Here is a 19,828-nt window from a genome sequence, read left to right as displayed (position 1 = left end):
TGCACTTTGTTACAACTGTATGAAGTCATGTTATTTACTGCCTGTTGCTTTAAACCTCTTTACAGAATAGAGAGACTCTGGAGAGACATGTGGTGTGCTGTCACAAGCATATATTACGATGTGTTGCACTCACTTGAAGACCATGGTTTCCTTGACCTTTCAAACACCATGCACTTCTTCAGCTGTCACTATGTGTTCTTACCCAGACTACAAGCTAGTCTCAATACATTCTGCAATGGTTGGGATAACCACCCAATCAGAACAGAGGGGAACTTGACACCCAATCAGCTCTGGGAAATGGGAAATATTCAGCATTCAGTGTCAGAACCTGAAAATGTGGAGGTACCAGAAATGTTTACATAATAATTTTGTGATTAGCACATTCTAGTCAAGTCTGATGTTGTATGAGTATCTATTCATTCAAATTGTGGGCACACCTTTTCTATGCAAGTTGAGATGAAGGAACTCTTGAAACTTTCATGAGATGACTACAAACCATATTGGCCAGCAATTGTTTTAACAGCTGTTTTACAATTCTCCTTTCAGGAATTATACCTTGCACATCTTGACTGGGATGAATGCGGGTTGCCTGAAGACCCACATAATGGAGTCACCATTCCTACAACAGATCACCCATTGATCCCTGAAGAACTAACAGCATTAAGAACAGCCATTGATCCCCTGGGACCCTCCCAATCTCATGGTGCAGACATCTATCTGGCTACCATCCAGTTTGTCCAGAACATACTAGGACACAACTAATATGGAAGCGCAATAAACAGTGTTGCATGAATTTAACAATTAAAACAATTAAAAACTTTATTCCTGTTTGAAGCAAACACTTCCAGAATGTGTTTTCCTTTTCTTTTTTTCCATTTAGCTTGACAGACAGAACAGAGAACATTTTGTAAGAACATTTTGTAAGAACATTTTGTCAAATAACTTTTAAAAATGAGTAAAATTGACATTGAAAGTCATCCATTAAATCACACCAGTCCAAATCCAGTGTCAGCTGTGTTGACGCATGCTTGCAGTTCTTCCTTGAACTTTGCAAAGTCCTTGTAGTTGGCTGGAAGACGTAGAGTCTCAAAACAAGTTGATGACTTTCGACTACTTCAACTTTAAGGGTACTGGTCGGAGCTTCCCAACCCACCCAGAACTTTAGGAGGGCCTTTAGTTCATCACTGGATGCTACAAAACATGTTATTAATTAACAGTATGAACAGCTATTTGACCATCAAATTATGCATCTCTCACTGTCCAACATAGGGATTTCCCTGCTCAAAAACACCTACAAACCTGACAATTAATAATAATAATGTTGAATCATGTAAGTTAAAGCAGAAGGTTTCACTATGTTGGATACTGGTCCACTATGACCAGAGGTATGACAAAATGTAATTTTGTACCATTTTCAATGAACTGGCAGAGGTACCCAGTAACTCGACTCTTATCTTCAACAGAGCAGTCGTCATCGTCATCGTCTACGATCATTGTAGGCCAGCTGATGCAGTTCAGAATGCTCTGTATACAGACATACCAGACAATTCATCCTAAATATTTGAGAAGTAACTTTTGGTTTTCTGAAGACCACATAAAATTTTATGTGTTCAGCATACCTCAGGGGTCAGCACAGCATTTGACTCGCGTGGAAAAATGACTGGAAGTACATCCGGTCGATGAGTCATTAGTGGCCACAGCAATGTCTCTTTCAGTCCTTTTCGAATTTGCTTAATTTGCTTAATTTGCTTCATAGTCCGTCCGATTACCTAGAGAGAAAACATGTTATTTGTATTGTTGTTTAGCAAAGACATCAAGTATATTCCATAAGCTGTAAAAGTATTTAGGTACCGCATGATGTAATAGCCTCTCGAAGAGCCATCTTCGATTGCTTATTGTTACTGCAGGAAGGTCCCATGAAAAGCACAAAGAGTCAACACTGTCTTTTTCACTTGCTGACAGTTCTGAGTTTCCTTCCAGCTTAAAGGCACATATTAAGTTGCTTTAAGTAAATTCATTCATGCTAATAATAATAATCATAATAATAATTTGTGCAAACAGCCAGCAGAGATTGGTCAGCCACTGTCCTGCAGAGATTTTTCTCTCTTGAAATACTTTACATTTATTTCCTTTAAATTCTTGTCATTCATAAAGGCCTTTATATGTTAAATGAGGTAGAATGACAAACTCTGCAGAACTATGGTTAACCAGAAATAACAAGTACCAATAAGAAAAATTCTAAAATTTGTAGTTTGCTTAATACACACCAGCTTAATTCTTTCACGAAGATCAAGGTCAGGACAGTCACAGATTTCAACAACTGCGGTTTCCGCTTTGCCTCCAGAAAGTAAGTGAATTACAGCAGGGCTAAGCCCTGACAAAGCAGGACCTCCATGCAAAAAACAGTGGCCAATCATTCTGCCAGCCATCAGAAATAGATCACTCTCAACCAAGAATGCTGATGATGAAGGTACAAGATGGTCCGGCTCTCCATCAAACAGTCTTGTAACACACGCATGACCTGTGGAGAGAAGAAAATGTACTTATAATTAGAGGTTCTATAATTAGACAACAACTGACAAATTTTGGAGAAAATTATCTAAAAAACATCAACTGGAGAATACTGAATATGCCAATAATGCAGCTTTAACTTAATCGTCATCACACTGTAATTGACATACCGAAGTTTAAATGAAAACCACATTTCAGCTTTTGCATAACCATGGAAAATAAGAATCTATTTACTCCTTCACCAATGGCAGGATCACATAGAAAGCACAGAAGTGTGAACATGCTTGATTACTAAAAATCTGACTGCATATTATACATAAAAAAAAAACTAAAGCTATAGTACTGATAACCTTCAAGTCTACATTGAAGAGGCCTCGCCCAGTCTATGCTGCCTGCTTTATAAAAAGCAATCAAAGCCATTTCTTGTTCTGAGATGATGCTTCTGAGATCAACATGCAAGTGCAGTGGTTTCCCTGATGCATGAGTGTGGAGCACAGTTTCCCTGTACGAGCGTGCTGCCCTCGCCGGGTCTGGTGTAGTCTTCCATTCTATAAAAGAATTGTAAAATGATCTTGAGGAACCATATAAAGTTTTTTCTAATAAGAACCACAGGTTCTGATTTATAAACACAGTCCAATTTGTGCTAAGTCGAGTCTGTGCTGCTTATGTTTATGAGTGAAACGCACAGAAGGTTTTAGAAAACATCCTCAATATGCTACTAACCCTCTGCTTTTTCAGCATTATCAAAAAGTTCTGCAGATGAATTAGCTGGCTCATTCTGAAAAGGTATGTTTTGGGAAGTTGTACCAGATGGTCCTTCCCCTGCTTCAATATCCAATATACTAAAGTGCTCTTCTTTGTCAGTCATGTCCAGAGACTCTAGTGGCCTGAAATACATATATAAATACATTTACATTTTCGGCATTTAGCAGACGCTTTTATCCAAAGCGACTTACATTACAGTTACAGTATACAGTCTAGGCATTTAAGGGGTAAGGGCCTTGCTCAAGGGATACAAACATACATACACTGCAGAGGCAAAACACTATGATCACTCATAGATGCATAGTTATTTTGTGACAGTGTTGCATGCAAACATCTGAGATATATGTTAGACTGTGAAATGAGCCACTTTAATCAAGGACGAATCATTATGTCCAAAGGATCGGGTGGTGGTGGTCTCTTATACAGTACCAGTCAAAAGTCTGGACACACCTTCTCTTCAATGGTTTTTCTTGATTATTTTTATTTTCTACATTGTAGATTAATACTGAAGACATCCAAACTATGAAGGAACGCATATGAGGAATTATGCAGTGAACAAAAAAGTGTTAAACAATCCAGAATATGTTTTATATTTTACCAACTCTACCTCTGAACACTACTGATGGTCTCAAACACATTAAAAAGCAAAATATTCCAGAAATTAACTTGACAAGGCACAAACATTAATTGAAAACCGTTCCAGGTGGCACCTCATGAAGCTGATTGAGAAAATGCCAAAAAGTGTGCAAAGCTGTCATCAAAGCAAAAGATGGCTACTTTAAAGAATTTTAAATATAAAACATATTCTGGTTTGTTTAACACTTTTTTTGTTTACTAAATAATTCCATACGTGTTCCTTCATAGTTTGGACGTTTTCAGTATTAATCTACAATGTAGAAAATTACAAAAAAATCAAGAAAAACCACAGGAATGAGAAAGTGTGTCCAAACTTTTGACTGATACTGTATGTTGTTTTTTGCCTCACCGGTGTGCATACATAAAAACATACATTTCAAATTTACGAAGTAGAACATTTATTAAATTCACATTTAATAAATGTGCTTCTATACTACTAATATGATTAACGTCCATTACACAAACACTAGGTAAGTTGTAATTAAATTATGTTGACAGCCATTTTAAATGAAGTAAAAAAAAAAAGTTTTTGTATCAATAATTCACATATTTCTGCAAATTGTACAATAAATAGATTGTCTACTGAGGACAAAGAAGTGCATACCTCTCTCCACATAAACTAGCATGCATCTCAATGCAGTCAGAAGGGTACTCCACTTGGCATATAGGACACATTTTCAGAGACTTGTCAGGTGACACTTGAACAAGCAGCATTAGTGAAAATTGACAAAACAGAAATTAAACTTTGAAAAATCACTACATAAAAATTATTCTTTAAAGCAGCAAATAAAAACCCCAAATAAATCATGCCTCACTTTTGTGCCCTGTGAAATCAATCTCTTGAACTTATCCTTAACTGTACTGGGTACTAAGCCACTGATAAGCTACTAATATGAAGTAAAATCGAATTGTTTCTACTTACACATATTCTGAACGCAGGCTCCAAATCGAACATCAGGGCTCATATTTTCCTCTTGTTCCTAAAAAAAGTGTTTAAAAATTTGACATGAGAATTAAATTAAACATTTAAACTTCCAGCCTCTGAAGACAACAGGACATCACTAGCCAACTCAGCTGTGATGTCATTATCTTACTTGGTCACTATCTTCAGAGGACTTGCTGCAAGTCTGCACATGTAGAGCAAGAACTTGTAACGGTAAAGTCTCGCCACATGTCTTGCACTGTGATTTCGGCATTTTACTGAACTCTGGGGAATCATAAGGAAGCGGCATGGTGTCTATTTCACCTTGAAGTGGAACAATAAAAATAATTTGTCTTCCATTGTTGGATACACTTTTCAGGTGTTTTGTGTTGTAGCCTTCGGACTCTGGTGGGATCACTGTCAGTTTTCTCTGCCTACTTCCACCTTCAGCAGTATTCAGGAGAAAAAGAAGAGATAATGTGCACTTTAATTCTAATAAAATTGGCCAACTTTGTCAAACAATCTTGCCACGTGAACATAAATAATATTTTAAATAACATCCATTTAATATGGTTTCACTAAGTGCTTGCCTGATGCCTTGTACAGTAGCCATCCACCAGACAACTTCTCCAGTTTAGGATATTCAGATGTTAGCAATGCTGAAATCTATTTTAAATAACAAATACATGTATTTAGTCCATAAACCACAACCAAAGATTCTTGAATGAAATATTTAGCAAATGCTTACCTCAGTATGGTTGCTGTTTTCAGGCATAGATACCTGCCGTTTACCCAAACCTGCCATTAACAGCTTGAGCTCCTGAGAACCTTCAGGAGTTTTGTTCATCGGTCTTGGAAGCAAATAAAACTGCAGATTGGTGTTTTTTGTGGGTGCTGCAACAACAGTTTTTAGTGGTGTTGGAAATCTCCGTTTACCGCTGCTTCGTTCTCTTCTGAAAATGCCAGGGAAGGACCTGTGAGCGATTGTGAAAAAGAGATGATGCAAAATGTAACTGGTCCACACTTACTAACTGTAAAGTCACAATTATTTTTGCCACATTAGTTTAGGATGACTTGTGTCACCTTTGCATCTCGTGCTGGACACTGGCCTGTCTCTCCTGACTTGATCCCTGGTTGACAGGCTGAATCTGACTCAGACCCTGAACTTGGGACTGACATGGACCCTGAACTTGTTCTGTTCCTGTGATAAGTTGAAGTAAGTTTCTTGCAGCCCTTTCAATATGGGCATACTCTGGCTTCTAAGAGCAAATGCATAAAAAAAATCATTAAACAATAAATTACCAGCAATTTCCCCAACCTTAGCACATAAGCAATTCAAAGTAAACGTCAGTAATCAGCATGTCACTAAGGTGAGGTATTTTGTTTAAAGGAAGCGTTAACAGCAACTCATTAAATAATGGCAGTGTTTCTTAAATGTCACAATTCCATGCTGCACCATAGCTGATAACCAATTCATGATTAATTTAACATCAGGTATTGAGTTGGCTCACTGACTTTGAATACAAATTTGAATAAAACTGCATTGCTAAGCTGCCAAGAGCTTGATTTAGAAAATTTCTTACAGGCCAACAACCCAAGGTTTGAAAAAAGGTCAGAAAAAATTAATGAATAAAACTTTTGGTTTCCATCACACATGCTGCTGCAAATCCAGTTTTGGACCCTGGTATAAGTTACTGTTAATCAGTTTTTCCAGGAGTTCTGTTCGGATATGAAAATATTGACAAGATCCTTTAGACAAAAAACTATTTAAAGCTATTTCTTAGAAACGCCATTAGTCGGATACAACGGATATAATGCAATTTAACATTCAAAATATGTTTAGCTACGTTAAGCATTTTGGGCGGCAGAAAATCACGTACAGTAGCATCAATGCTGAACTGTGCCTAACATTACTGATTAATCTAACATCATCCTGTTACTTTATGACATGGTAACATAGAAACTGTACATGGAAGAAGGTTTATTAGATAAAGTTCATGGACATGAATAAAACGCTGAATCAGCTTCATCTGAAAACTAGCCTAGCCTACACTATCAGCTTCACCTATGCCAGTAATGGCAATTTTTAAAAGAAAGCAACACAGGAAAGAGCTAAGAATCACAGGAATTGATAAAGTACAGGAAATTCGTGGATACTAGCCAGACCAGCAAATATATATATACCTGTATATATATATATCTATCTATCTATATATATATATATATATCAAAGATACAGTATCTAAAAACACAAACTCACCTGCTGACCGCTCATGATGTAAAGAACGCAAGGCACTTGACTCAGCCAGCTGGAGTTTCTTCTTACCGCTCAGGTAAATGTTGAAAAGTGCGCCCCCTACTGCTCAGGTACGACGCATTTGTACGAGTCGGGATGCATTTGTGAGAAAATCTGAGACACGGCGCCAGAACAGTGCAGCCAAAAGTCACGTGATTCACGAACGGCATTTGCGGAACAGCGTTTGTATTTGTAAAACATGTTCTATATGTTTGTGAAGTGCAGTGTATTAGAAAACAGCTGTGCATTTATTTGAAAGTCACATCTGCATTTGCAACAGTGGTGTTTTGTATTTGTAAATCACACTGTGTTTGTTTTTTATTTGTAGATCGTGTTGTGTTTGTTTGCAAATCGTATCATATTTACAGAATACGTTCTGTTTATTTGCGAAGTTTTGGCACTAATTGAACTCCACAGAACTCTCTCTCAGAGTTAATTAGTTTAAGCTCCTCACACACTACAGCCGGTGTTCTGTCGATTTATCCTACCCATCGATTTGTCCTACTGAGCATGCGCACATCGGTTTTGACTCGTTGCGGGGAACGCCTATAATTCTGTGCTACCTTTGCCTAATTTATTTGTTCTAGCGGTTAGTAACGTATGGTTTCGTTTTAATTCTTTAAAAAGTTTAAAGTTTAAGTGTATGTAATGATGTTATTATGTGACTTTAAAAAAAAAAGCTATATAAAAATATTCAAAGTGCTTAAATGAGCTGTACTTGATTGATTACAGTTAAATAACTGTGTATCTTAATAATGCTGTGTTAACGTTGTATTTAACCACGTTTATACATGCCTTTGGTAATTTTAGATGCGTTTTTCATACATCTAGAAAAGCCAATCATTTTTAAATAACCATCTGCGACCTTAACATTATGACAACACAAAATGTATTAGGTTATTTTTCAGTTTTGTGCTTTATTAGCAGTTCAATATGTACAGTAACGGTTGTTTGAAGTTAAAGTTGAGTTTAAAGTGAATTACTGAATGAATATGTTGAGCATTTATTACGTTTTTTATGTACTCAGTTATTTGTATATGTACAACTATTTTTTGCTGCTCCCCTGTCAGTTTAGTTCTAATTATTTGAGATTAAGATGTTCTTCGGGTTAGAATATTATTTACTACAAAATCAAAATGTACATACATCATACACACATACACATATATATATATATATATATATATACATACTGTATATACATACATATACTGTATATACATATAATACTCACTACATAGCCAACACTACATATACACACTACATAGCCAAAAGAACTCGCTTGTAGTTCTACAATTACTGACTGTAGTCCATCTGTTTCTCTGCATGCTTTGTTAGCTCCCTTCATGCTGTTCGTCAATGGTCAGAACCCCCACAGAGCAGGTATTATTTAGGTGGTGGATCATTCTCAGCACTGCAGTGACACTGCCATGGTGGTGGTGTGTTATTGTGTGTTGTGATGGTATGAGTGGATCAGAAACAGCAGTGCTGCTGGAGTTTTAAAATACAGTGTCCACTCACTGTCCACTCTATTAGACACTCCTACCTAGTTGGTCCACCTTGTAGATGTAAAGTCAGAGACGATCGCTCATCTATTGCTGCTGTTTGAGTCGGTCATCTTCTAGACCTTCATCAGTGGTCACAGGACACTGCCCACAGGGTGCTGTAGGCTGGATATTTTTGGTTGGTGGACCAATCTCAGTCCAGCAGTGAGGTGTTTAAAAACTCAGCACTGCTGTGTCTGATCCATTCATACCAGCACAACACACACTAACACCATGTCAGTGTCACTGCAGTGCTGAGAATGATCCACCACCCAAATAATACCTGCTCTGTAGTGGTCCTGTGGGGGGTCTGACCACTGAAGAACAGGGTGAAAGCAGGTTAAAAAGTATGTAGAGAAACAGATGAACTACAGTCAGTAATTTTAGAACTACAGAGTGCTTATACATGATAAGTTTTTCAGGATGAACTCAAGTTCATATGCATGTATAAATAGCTGGAGGTAATATTGTTATTGAACATTTTAAACTAGTTAGAATTTTGCTAAACCAGATTTTGCCACTGTCTCCATTAATTAATAGGAATTATAAAGCCAAGTGAACTTCATGACAGCAGGGCTGAGTGGTGATTTAAGACAATGCAGAGGATTACTGCATAAGTTGCTCCATGCTGCAAGACAGAGCTGACAAGAGCATGATTGAAATGATAGATATTTAGAGCAGCTATATTATACAGATATACAGATATATTTTATCTAATTTTACCTTTATTATTAAAAAGTTATTGTGAACATTATTTACTGATTTGTACAGCATTGTTACCTGTTTTACTCAGGTGCAGTGTGACAGTAGATGGGTACATTTTAATGTGCAGAATATAACAAATCACACCCAAAATACATATGTAAAAAATGTAGACACATCCACCAGAGACTCAGGATGTGTTGTTGTTAATAAACTAGTTTAAAAATTACACAATTATTTGAGATGTATGGGCTGTATAGTGGCTCAGTGGGTAGCTTTGTTGATTCACAGCAAGAAGGTCCTGGGCTCCATTTACAGGTGGATTCTTTCTGTGAGGAGTTTGCATGTTCTCCCCATGTGTATGTGGGGGGTTTTTTCCGGGTGCTCTAGTTTTCTCCCACAGTCCAAAGACATGCAAGTGAGGTAAATTGAAGATACAAAACTGTCTCTGACTGTGTTTGATATTAAATGTGTGAACTAATAAATCTTGTGTAATGAGTAACTACCTGCCCTGTCATGAATGTAACCATGATGTTAAAATCCTAATAAATAAATTAAAAATTAAGATAAATGTCTGAGAGACAGGTCAATAAATCAAGTGTGCTACCTATCATTTGTAATAAAATATAAGCCCATCGAGATGTGCTAACACTATTTATAATAAGACATAGATCTATCGAGATGCGCTGTCTATTGTTTATAATAATATACATACCTATCGAGATGTCCTACCTATTGTTTATAATAAGATACATACCTATCGAGATGTCCTACCTATTGTTTATAATAATATACATACCTATCGAGATGTGCTACCTATAGTTTATAATAAGATACATACCTATCGAGATGTCCTACCTATAGTTTATAATAAGATACATACCTATCGAGATGTCCTACCTATTGTTTATAATAATATACATACCTATCGAGATGTGCTACCTATAGTTTATAATAAGATACATACCTATCGAGATGTCCTACCTATTGTTTATAATAAGATATAGAGCTATCGAGATGTCCTACCTATTGTTTATAATAAGATATAGACCTATCGAGATGTCCTACCTATTGTTTATAATAAGATATAGACCTATCGAGATGTGCTACCTATTGTTTATAATAAGATATAGAGCTATCGAGATGTCCTACCTATTGTTTATAATAAGATATAGACCTATCGAGATGTCCTACCTATTGTTTATAATAAGATATAGACCTATCGAGATGTGCTACCTATTGTTTATAATAATATATAGACCTATCGAGATGTCCTACCTATTGTTTATAATAAGATACATACCTATCGAGATGTCCTACCTATTGTTTATAATAATATACATACCTATCGAGATGTCCTACCTATAGTTTATAATAAGATACATACCTATCGAGATGTCCTACCTATTGTTTATAATAAGATATAGAGCTATCGAGATGTCCTACCTATTGTTTATAATAAGATATAGACCTATCGAGATGTCCTACCTATAGTTTATAATAAGATACATACCTATCGAGATGTCCTACCTATTGTTTATAATAAGATATAGACCTATCGAGATGTCCTACCTATTGTTTATAATAAGATATAGACCTATCGAGATGTGCTACCTATTGTTTATAATAATATATAGACCTATCGAGATGTCCTACCTATTGTTTATAATAAGATACATACCTATCGAGATGTCCTACCTATTGTTTATAATAATATACATACCTATCGAGATGTCCTACCTATAGTTTATAATAAGATACATACCTATCGAGATGTCCTACCTATTGTTTATAATAAGATATAGAGCTATCGAGATGTCCTACCTATTGTTTATAATAAGATATAGACCTATCGAGATGTCCTACCTATAGTTTATAATAAGATACATACCTATCGAGATGTCCTACCTATTGTTTATAATAAGATATAGAGCTATCGAGATGTCCTACCTATTGTTTATAATAAGATATAGAGCTATCGAGATGTCCTACCTATTGTTTATAATAAGATATAGAGCTATCGAGATGTCCTACCTATTGTTTATAATAAGATACATACCTATCGAGATGTGCTACCTATAGTTTATAATAAGATACATACCTATCGAGATGTCCTACCTATTGTTTATAATAAGATACATACCTATCGAGATGTGCTACCTATTGTTTATAATAAGATATAGAGCTATCGAGATGTCCTACCTATTGTTTATAATAAGATACATACCTATCGAGATGTGCTACCACTAGTTATAATAAGATACCTATAATTTATAATATGATAGACATAATTTTAATAAGAATAGATCGATAAAACTTAAATATTTACTACAGGAATACATTTCGATAGGGTAGGACAAATCGACAGAACACCGGACAGAAGAGACACGGAGACATTTTCTTCTGCTATTCGAAGCTAAAAAGGTCATAAATCAGTTCATCGAATATTATGTAGTTGTTATATTTTTACCACTTGTAAAAAACCTAGACAAGTACTAGACATACAGCATATTTAGTATGTAAATAAATCTTTAATAGCGTGTGAAGTGAGACCACGTCGTTCGTTGTGAGTGTATAATGTAAAGTGTGGTACTGCCTACACGATCAACTGAGCCTGAACTCACATCATTCAAGTAGGAGCTCAGTATTACATTTCGCTATTTTACAGTTTTAGTGGTTATTACAGAAATGCCTGAAGTCATACAGCTATGCTTGGTTGAGCTATGAAACAGCCGGCCAGCAACCAAAATGCATTTTAATTGGGTCATTTTGGAGCAATAGCTTTAAAGGAAATCGAACAAACTATCCTGTGTAATCAGAATAGAACGTCAGTATTCGAACACCTGCTGGCAAACAAGCAACGGTGTTTTCTTACACTGCATGTATTTCAGCCGTGGTGAATATCTGTCATTTTTATTTTAAAACGTGAGTTTTAAACCGCGTTTTTAACTTTTAATGGAGGTTCATGTAAATGAATTGCTATGTAAAACTTTTCTTCATTTATGATGATACTGTTAAAGTAGACAGGAAGTATGTACAACAACTTAAAATCTTAGAAAAAATAAACAGTCACATTTATTGAGCAACAGATGAAATCCACTGCAGTTATAGTCTGTTTTAATAGTTTTAATTGTCATAAATATCCTACCTGTTTACTGAATGGGCAGAATCGAATCGGTAAGATAATGATTCCATATTAAAATGACATAGTTACACTCAAAGAACCGATTCAGTCAAATAAATGGTAACGAGTCGAATTAATTGAAATGTTTACTGAAATAGTAGTAAAGAATCGGTTCTCTAGAATGAATCGATTCAATACGTCAGCACTGAATCTGTGTGTTCAGAATCGCACCTCTACTGTGTGTGGCGGACTCTGGACCTGCAGCTGACCCAGGAACTCACAGCTTTCTGACCATTCAGCTCCATCAGTCTACGTTACCCCATTTCATTTATTATGCAAACCTGTTTGAATGAGGATACAGTGAGCCAGAACTGACACTTATGTGGTGTCAGAAAAAAAACATTCAATACTTTTTTATTGCCTATAACAGTATTTATATTATCTTCCAGATGTAAATTATGCTGGTGAAAGTTACATTTGAGAACTGAAAAAAATTCATCAAGCTTCAGGATGGATTTACTTATGCTGACTTCATTTCTGAGGGTAAATTTCACTTGGATTCTACTTTATTTTTTGTTTGTCAACATTATTTTAATTTGCATGTGTTCTGTTCAGTTCAGAATAAGTTTGGGCTTCCTGCGGAGACACTTTTATGCCTTTATGATGACTCGGAAACTGAGATTGATGAAGACATTTTGCTAGATTTACTTCTTGCAAAACCTGACATGATGCTATTGATCAGAGACGGCAATAAAGGTATTATTTTATGTTTTTCCTTAAAGCAGTAGTTGTCAGTGCTGGAGGCCTGAACTATTCTGTGCCTTAAAGCTTGTCTGACACATTTACTTGAAATAGCAGGGCTAGATTTTACAACCACTACTACTAAGTTAATCTTCTGTTTCAGCATCTGGGCCTTCACATGCAGAGAGCAGTTCTTGTACAGACACTTTGTCTAGATCAAGCTCGTCGAGTGATGTAGACCGAACACCAGAGCATTCTGCAAAATCTAAAACAGTAGAAGAATCAGCAGATGTGGCAAAAATGGTACTATAAAACATGTTTGTGTGTTTGTAAAACGTACTTTAAATGACTTGTTTTGCTTAGTGTTATTGTTTTAAAGGAGGTCTATGATGCTTTAACACAGAAAGCAGGTGGAGACGCAGTTCTTGCTGAATATGGCTCAAATAATACACTATCAAGTGAGACTAGAAGAGTTCTTGTCAACATAGTGGTTGGACATATGATAGAGGTGCATGGGTAAGTCTTAATAGGTTTGGTTTAGATTTTTAGTTAATGGTTTTTACCTATAAGTTACATTATTTGCATATTTAAAAGCTGATGTAATTTGTGAAACAAATAATGTTGCAGAAACAATACCCCTAAACATAAACACTATCTGACCAGTTGGTTACGCAGCCCCATACACTTAACGCTCCAAGCACTAAATGTTCTTAAATATTCCTTCCTTAAATGTAAGAATCTGAGCTGCTTTGACAAGTGCCAAATTGTGATGGCTAGACAACTGGGTCAGTGCATTTTCCAAACAGCAAGGCTCGTTGGGTGCTCCCGGGTTAGCAGTGGTCAGAAGACGAGAACAAACCATCAAATGGCAACAAGGTGTTGGGTGCCAAGAATCAATGCATGAGTGTAAAGAAGGTTATATTGTCTGGTAGAATTAGAAGCACAAATTCACCACTGTACTTGCACACACAAGAATTTCACCTCCACATTTAACCCATTTGTGCAGGTAAATGCACACACATACACAAATGAAACACACTAGGGCAGTGAGCAACCCAGTCCATGGGCCCCGGGGAGCAGTTGGGGGTTAGGTGCCTTGCTCAAGGACGCTTCAGTCATGTCCTGCCAGGGGATCGATTCAGTTCCCTAACCACCAGGTCATGGCTGCCCCTGGTATTGTAGTATTAATGTTTTGTGTCTTTGGTATTTGTATGTATAAACCGTATCTATACACTGTTGCATATGAACATGAATTCAGCAGCTGTTCTTGTTTTTGCTATTTAAGGAGGATTCCCACACGTAAACAGAAAGAGCAATATGCTCTTGGTATTGTGACGCTTTTTCCATCACTGCGTGATCCATTCTCAAAGAAAGGCTATGTAAGTGGATTACATGTTTGTATAGACCACTAAAGTCATGTGTCATTTTGTAGTCTTTCTTATGCCCATATTTGGTATTGGGTCTAAGCCCGATTTTCATTTGCAAAATTGAATGGGGTTTTTCAAAAAATCAGCTCGTTCAGAACCCTATATGCTTTCTCCTGTGTATTGGAAAAGAGGCATCAGTCTGCCTCTGTTTTTAAGTGTAACTGTTTAACTTATCAGCTGGAAATATCACAATGAGCTAATCTTTTTGTTTTTAAATGCTACAGGAACATTTCTATGATGCTGATAGTGGAACAGGCTATCTTGCATGGTGCCTGAAGACTGTACAGAGAAACATGTCTCACCGTCTTGGCAAGAGGCATGATACTGACTTTGGCTTAGGAGGTCCATCCTTCAAGAGATCAACCAACCCTGAAAGGCAGCTTGATGAAGATGGCGTAAGAGAGGCCATTGCCTTTCTCACCCATACTTCAGATGAAGCTCCGATATTTCTGAAGATGAAGGAAACTTTTCATCATAGATATGAACTTGTCCACAACCTAGATACAACCACTGATGTTCTTCAAACCTTTCCACGTTTTTTGGACACCAAAGGACTAGTAAATAAACAAGAAGCTAACTATTACGGTGAACCAAGATTTCACCCTTCTGTTCAATGCTGAAACAGCCTCCAAGATGTTGGAAAGATGGGACACTGCCTTAAAAACAAGAATCATTGAAGAAGCTGGGAACCTGACGTTGACCCCTCCTGTGTGTTTCCTTCTGTTGTCAGCAAGAAAAGAAACCGATACTGACGATCACTCCAGTAAGATTAAATTGCTTTTTGTACCGAAAAAAGCACAGTCATTCTGCTATCAGTCAATGGCATTATGTATTGCTGTTTTATGCCAATTCATTTTTTTATTCTCTTCAGCCTGTATAATTAATTTTACATTTGTAGCTAGGCCTGTCGGGATAATTGTGATCGACTTCTTGTACAATATATGGACATACCATCAATAGTTTTTGCTGACCTCAATTTTCTCAATTGTTTTAATAATAATTTGTAAAATGTAATTAACAGAAATGCAGTTTTCTGTGGAAAAAGTAGAACACTTTCAAATTCATTACTACTAAAAATGTCTAAAGTTAGTCAGGTGCACCACATCAGCTGCAATGGTTACAACATGGTTAAAGAGAATTTTGTAGGTGATCCAGAGAGCTCTCTGAGGCCTTTAGATTGAATACTTTAGATGCAGATAAAGCTGTAAAGGGATTTTAAAAGATCTCAGAGCCATTCTGCCATTATCAGCCATTCTGCTGTCTGCAAAATCAAGTAAAACGACTGCCAACATGGCCAGTTCTGACCATCCCAGCAAGTTCAGCACAAGGGCAAACCACACGATAAGTAAAGAAGTCTCCAACAATCTTACAATGTCATCACAGGACCTACAGGTAGTTCTTGCAACAGTTGATGTCAAAGTACCTGTAGGTCCCATCATGACATTGTAAGATTGTTGGAGACTTCTTTACTTATCATGTGGTTTGCTGAACTTGCTAGGATGGTCAGACATGGACATGTTGGCACTTGTTTCCCTTTGTAAATTATTTTGCGGACAGTGGAACAGCTTATTTCTAATTGCCCTGATCCAATCTAAAATGTATTTCTATTAATTAGATATTACAAATAATTTTTTGCTCATCCTCAGACTGGGACAGTGACATGGCCACTCTGCTTTTGCTTATTCATCTGCTTCCACCTCCACCTGGGGGAAAGAGAACTGTGAAAATTAGTGCTACAGATGCTGCTGACAGACTTGTGGTGTATCATAAGGTAAGTGTTAAGAAGAGAAAGCTATACATTTTTGTGCTATGGCCTTGGTTGAATGTGATTGGAATGGTTTTTTCCCCTTTAAGTCTTGCAACAGTATTGAAGAACATCTTCGACAAAAAGAAGAACGACAGCCATACCTTCTTGCTGTAGGACGAAGCCGAGGTCAGATAAACAGTTACTATGTAGCCCTTGACAAGAAGCTCATCCCATGTCAGACTGGTGGTTCTCTTAGTGCATTTGATGAGCTTTTCAAAGCTCATTTTGTTTTTAATTTGACATATGATGGTGCGCTTTGTAACTTCTACACTTTCATTCAAACAACTGTCTACCTAATTGATGTTGGAAAAACAAGAGTCACCAAGAGTAAAGGAGCTACGAGCAAAACTGTTGAACAACTAGAGAAAACTAGAACTTGAGGACGTTGTCTTGCTTTAGATGCAATGCATTATTTACAACTAGTCAAGCCCTTATAAGTCACTTAAGATTAGGCCATGGCTTTTATCCTAACTTAAATTTGAAATTGGAATGTGCACAAGACACATGTAGAAGACAGTTTTCCACATATTCTGGGTTTAGAAAACATTTAGATACTAATCATCAGTTCCACAGTGATGCTGACAGTAGTTCCTCTTTGAGGTGTGGTTTATTGGCACTTCCTTCAGGAATCTTATCATCCACTTCAGTGCCAAATGTATGTACACAGTCTCAGGTGGAAACAGGAGATTTTCAAGAGAGTGGGTCTGTGTTTTCTTCAGACTATAAGAAAAACATGTGTGCATCGGTTGTTGCTAAACTACAAGGAAGTGGTGCTCCCACTAGTGTAGTCTCTTCTATTGTTTGTGATCTGGAAGAATTTACAAATGAGGTGCATTCACATATTAAGCATCAAGTTCTCTCAGTAGTTCCTGAAACAGTTTCTATAAGGTCAGTTGTAGAACAAAACTTGGAAGATTTTGAAAACCCCTTTGCATGTTTTAATTCTGATACTAAAAGGGAAAAGTTCTTTACTGAGAAGTGGGGAATTGTTGAGCCAGTGGAAATTGTTTTGGGGGTTAGGTATGATAGTAGACGGGACAAAAAAACTGGTACTTACAGTCAAATGCCAGTGAATGACACCTTCATTTATATTCCTATTTTGGAAAGTTTGAAATTTATGTTCAGAAATTCACAGATTTGTGATGTGGTCAAAGCACATACCCCATCTCCTGGAAGTGTGTACAAGGACTTCAGTGATGGAAGTTACTTTAAGAACCATCCTCTGTTCTCTAAGTTTACAAATGCCTTGCAAATCCAGCTCTATTATGACGACTTTGAGACAGCCAATCCTCTTGGCTCAAAACATGGCATTCACAAGATAGGCTGCCTTTATTTTGTGTTACGAAACCTGCCTCCAAAATTCAATTCTGCAGTGCTGAATATACATTTAGTGTCTCTGTTTCATTGCCAAGACTTAAAGAAATATGGATTTGATCTGATTCTGCAACCTTTGATTTTAGACCTTAATTAAAACACTCGAAAGTGAGGGAATATATTTGCCTATATCCACTGAAAAAGTTTATGGTACAATCAGCCAAATTACAGAAGATAATTTGGCAATGCATGCTATTCTTGGTTTTACAGAGTCCTTCAGTGGGCAGTATTTCTGCCGTTTATGCTTGATCGATAAGGCTGATGCCCAGAATGTTTATTGTGAGGATGACCGTAAAGTTATAATGCGTGAAAAGGCAAGTTTTGAAATGCATTGTGAAACTCTACAGTCAAACCCACAACTTAACTCTGTGTATGGCATCAAAAGATGTTCGTCATTGAACACATTGCAGTTTTTTCATGTGTGCAACAATTTTTCATTTGATATCATGCATGATGTTCTCGAAGGAGTGGCTCAGTATGAACTTAAGTTGTTGTTTGGGTATTTGACTGAGAACTTTATCTCAAAGCAAGATCTGCTTTCGCGAATCTATTCATTTGACTATGGATACTTGGAACGTAAAAACCGCCCAACAAATGTAAATTTAGAGAACAGTGGAAACAATTTGGGCCTGAATTCCGTTCAAACTCTGTGCCTTGTCAGAAACACTCCTTTGCTCTTTGGAGATGTGGTTCCACCTGAGAATCGAAATTGGAACCTTCTGCTTCTTTTGTTGCAAATAATGAACATAATTTTTTCACCAAATCTGACTTATGGCATGACCGTAGCACTTAAACACTTAATTTGTGAACACCACCAGCTTTTTACACTACTGTACCCCGATCGAAATTTAATACCAAAGCATCATTTTATGATACACTACCCTTCGTGTATTAGGAAGATTGGCCCTCTCTTACACACCTGGAGTATGAGGTTTGAAGCGACACCTTAAGGTTGCAGCGTAAAGAATGTGGCCCAATGTCTTTGTTTTCTCTTTCGGATTATTATTGTGGTAAAGAGCTAGCCAACTCACTTGAAATTCCTGTAGATGAAAGTGTCTATTTCACTAACTGGGTTAGGATTGATGGCACAGAATACAGAGTAGGGCTTATTGTTTGCAATGAAATAAAGCATGAGGTTCCAGTCTTCTTGAAAATCACCAAGATTCTTTTAGTACATGAATGTATTTATTTTACAGTTAATACACTGGTGACCGAGTATTTCAGTGAGCATTACCATGCATTTAGAGTTTCTGAGGGGGATGATAGAGAAACTGTTGTTAAAGTTAGTGGTTTGCACTTTTATAAGCCGTTTGATCTTCAGTGTGCTTATGGACCAGATGATGGCATGTATGTGGTGCTGTTGCATTGTTTGTTTTAGTCTGTATGACCTTGTAAGAACAGGTTTCGTTTAAGCATTTTTACCAAATATTGTTAACAAAAACCTGTTAACTGTTTTAAGTTTACAGTAATTCTCTCATGTTTTAGATATACACCGATCAGCCATAACATTAAAACCACCTCCATGTTTCTACACTCACTGTCCTTTTTATCAGCTCAACTTACCATACAGAAGCACTTTGTAGTTCTACAATTACTGACTGTAGTCCATCTGCTTTTTTTTTAGCTCCTTTGATGCTGTTCTTCAATGGTCAGGACCCTCACAGGACCACCACAGAGCAGGTATTATTTAGGTGGTGGATAATTCTCAGCACTGACATGGTGCTGGTGTGTTAGTGTGTGTTGTGCTGGTATGAGTGGATCAGACACAGCGGTGCTGCTGGAGTTTTTAAACACCTCACTGTCACTGCTGGACTGAAAATAGTCCACCAACCAAAAATATCCAGCCAACAGCGCCCCGTGGGCAGCGTCCTGTTACCACTGATGAAGGTCTAGAAGATGACCGACTCAAACAGCAGCAATAGATGAGCGATCGTCTCTGACTTTACATCTACAAGGTGGACCGACTAGGTAGGAGTGTC

General features: G+C 37.0%; 1 protein-coding gene, 1 long non-coding RNA gene and 1 pseudogene across 4 annotated transcripts; 1 reads left to right on the top strand and 2 right to left on the bottom strand.

The window, feature by feature from the left end:
* Positions 1–824: 824 nt before the first annotated feature.
* On the bottom strand, positions 825–5,123 carry LOC134310012 (G2/M phase-specific E3 ubiquitin-protein ligase-like). 3 transcript variants are annotated; one of them, XM_062991520.1, is made up of 8 exons: positions 5,007–5,123; positions 4,835–4,892; positions 2,268–2,521; positions 1,852–1,980; positions 1,620–1,769; positions 1,410–1,524; positions 993–1,191; positions 825–880 (listed from the first exon to the last, which is right to left on the bottom strand). In XM_062991520.1, the coding sequence occupies exons 1-8, from the start codon at positions 5,106–5,108 to the stop codon at positions 877–879; spliced, it is 1,011 nt and encodes a 336-aa protein (XP_062847590.1). In that variant the 5' UTR covers positions 5,109–5,123; the 3' UTR covers positions 825–876. The 3 variants fall into 3 exon arrangements, with proteins under 3 accessions (XP_062847590.1, XP_062847589.1, XP_062847591.1); XM_062991519.1 differs by lacking the exon at positions 825–880 and having other exon boundaries at positions 920–1,191; XM_062991521.1 differs by lacking the exons at positions 825–880; positions 4,835–4,892; positions 5,007–5,123 and adding an exon at positions 2,682–2,759 and having other exon boundaries at positions 920–1,191.
* On the bottom strand, positions 2,875–4,580 carry LOC134310019 (uncharacterized). Its single transcript, XR_010011264.1, has 3 exons — positions 4,517–4,580; positions 3,235–3,398; positions 2,875–3,059 (listed from the first exon to the last, which is right to left on the bottom strand). It is a non-coding gene; the product is annotated as an uncharacterized LOC134310019 (long non-coding RNA).
* A 2,048-nt stretch (positions 5,124–7,171) lies between the features above and the next one.
* On the top strand, positions 7,172–16,838 carry LOC134310715 (uncharacterized; annotated as a pseudogene).
* The last annotated feature ends 2,990 nt before the right edge of the window (positions 16,839–19,828 follow it).

Source organism: Trichomycterus rosablanca, chromosome 3 (genome assembly GCF_030014385.1).
Source record: "Trichomycterus rosablanca isolate fTriRos1 chromosome 3, fTriRos1.hap1, whole genome shotgun sequence".
Classification (NCBI taxonomy): domain Eukaryota; kingdom Metazoa; phylum Chordata; class Actinopteri; order Siluriformes; family Trichomycteridae; genus Trichomycterus; species Trichomycterus rosablanca.
Note: the sequence above shows the minus strand (reverse complement) of the source record. Positions and strands in the feature narration are given on the sequence as shown.